Source organism: Chrysochloris asiatica, unplaced genomic scaffold (genome assembly GCF_000296735.1).
Source record: "Chrysochloris asiatica unplaced genomic scaffold, ChrAsi1.0 scaffold00162, whole genome shotgun sequence".
Taxonomy (NCBI): domain Eukaryota; kingdom Metazoa; phylum Chordata; class Mammalia; order Afrosoricida; family Chrysochloridae; genus Chrysochloris; species Chrysochloris asiatica.
In genome coordinates, this window is record NW_006408680.1 from 7063711 (window position 1) to 7066114 (window position 2404).

Below are 2404 nucleotides of genomic sequence, written 5' to 3' on the forward strand. Positions count from 1 at the left end.
TTTAGTGTTTAATATATCAAATCTGTTCTTTAGATGATCTCTAAATTCAGGTGGGAATGAAGATGACAACCAAGAAAAGTCCATGGAGCTGTTCTCCTCTGTAGCACATGGACCAACCCAATGGCAGGTACCAAACACAGGAAGATGCATATAATCTGCTCCAACGTCATCCATTACAACAGCAATGACAGAGAAAATGCAAAATATCACCCCTGCCATCAAGCAAGTTCCAGTCCCTTGCAGGGCAGAGCGGAGCTGCCATCTTTATGGACTCCAACTGGTACATAGTCCTCCCTTGAATTAGCTGGTGGATTTGAACTTCTGACCATTTGGTTAGCAGCTGAGCACTTTAACCACTATGCCACCAGAGCTCCTACACAAGAAAAATGTTGGTACATGTCATAAAGTCAGTTCCATAGTGACCCTGTATAGAATTTCAGAGGAGCAGCTGGTGGGTTTGAACCACTAACCTTGTAGTTAATAGTCCAGTGCTTATCCTACAGCACCGCAGCAGGACTCAATGCAAAATACCATTGCTGTTGTGAAGTGCTGTCCATCAGCTCTGACTCATGATGAGCCTATGTAGGGTTTCCAGGGAGCAGCTGGAGTCCTGGGGTGGCACTGTGGGCTAAGGCGTCAGACTGCAAAGCTGTTTGAACTGGTTCAAGCTCACCAGCTCCTCCTTGGAAACCCTGTACAGGGTCGCTATGGGTCAGAATCGACTCAACGGCACTTAACAACAACAACAAAGCAGTAGCTGGCTGGTAGGTTTGAACTGCTGACCCTGTGGTTTGTACTCCAGTGCTGATCAGAAGCAATTGTTCTTGTTAAGTGCTGTAGAGTTCTGACTCATAGCGACCCTGTATAGGATTTCTGAGGAGCACCTGGTGAGCTTGAACTACAGACCTTGGGGTTCAAACCGACTTTGCAGTCCTGTGCATTAACCCACAGGGCCACACCACAACTGAAAGTCTGAGTTTTAAGGAATGTAGTTTCAGGAGAATGGAAAATGAAATTTATTGATGTTCTTCATCCAAGTAAACATTTTTCTTAGGATTCAATTATGCACAAGACCCAAACTGCTTTGTCCTGACAGCTGTTTGGATTTTAGGTACAATGTGTGCATCATGGCGTACGGACAGACAGGAGGTGGGAAGAGCTACACCATGCTGGGCCCACAGTCTAAGGACGAGGTTGCTCTGCCTTCAGAAGCCAGAAAGGATTTGGGAGTTGTCCCCAGAGCTGCTGAAGAACTCTTCAGGTACTTCTGTTGACCATGGGGAATAGACACCAGGTAACCTTTCAAAAACAGCTGTCAGGGAAGACAAAAGGTGACCACAGAGAAAACTGTTGTTGTTGAGTGCGGATAATTTGGTTCCACCTCATAGAGACCCCACGCACAAGAAACTCGAACGCTGCCCAGTCCTGCATCATTCTCCCAGTGCTTGCTATTTGAGGTCGTTGTTCCAATCACCGTGTCAATCCATCTTGTTGAAGGTTTTCCTCTGTTTCATTGACCATCACTTTACCAAGCATGATGTCCTTCTCCAGGGACAGGCCCCTCCTGATAACACGTTCACAGTGTGACAGATGAAGTCATTGTTGCTTCTAAGGAGTGATCTTTCATAGAAGGAATCGTGTTTCTTCCAAGACAGATCTGTTCATTCTTGCAGTCCGTGGTATAGTCAGTAGTCTTCTTTTGTTGTTGGTGGGTGCTGTGGAGTCAGTTCTGACTCATAGTGACCTTATTCATCAAAGAACAAAACTCCGCCAGTCTTGTGCCAATCCCACAGTTGTTGTGAAGTTTGAGCCCATTGCTGCTGCCACCGTGTCAGTGCATCTCATTAGGGGTCTTCCTGGTTTTTGCTGACCCTTCACTTTACCAAGCATAATGTCCTTCTCCAGGGACTGTGGCTTCCTGACAACATGTCTAGAGTATGAAGGATGAAGTTTCGCCATCCTGGCTTCTAAGAAATGTCCTGACTAGTTCTTCCAAGTCAGAGTTGTTTGTTCTTCTGGAAATCCATAGAACTTTCAATCTTCTCCCCCAATACCATAATTCAAATGCATCTGTTTTTTATCTTTCTTATTCATTGTCCAACTTTTACATGCATGTGAGGCCATTAAAATACCATGGCTTGGGTGAAGTGCACCTTAGTCTTCAAACTGAAATGTTTTCTTGAACACTTTAAAGAAGTCTTGTGCAACAGACTTGCCTAATGCAATACGTCATTTGATTTATTGCCTGCTGAGTGTAGATTGTGGAGCCAACAAAATGAAATCTTTGATAACTTGAATCTTTTCTCCATTTATCATGATGCTATTTATTGGTCCAGTTGTGAGGATTTTTGTTTTCTCTACATTGAATTTGACTTCGAGCCGCAGCGAGACGTGTAGTGTGGAG

The 2404-nt window shown here is 44.6% G+C and overlaps 1 protein-coding gene across 1 annotated transcript in view; it reads left to right on the top strand.

Moving 5' to 3' along the window:
• Positions 1-2404, top strand: part of LOC102842033 — a 76033-nt gene that overhangs the window by 55662 nt on the left and 17967 nt on the right. The window contains exon 7 of the mRNA XM_006871194.1: positions 1112-1261. Coding sequence (XP_006871256.1) covers positions 1112-1261 — 150 coding nt within the window. The remainder of the gene's footprint in view (positions 1-1111; positions 1262-2404) is intronic.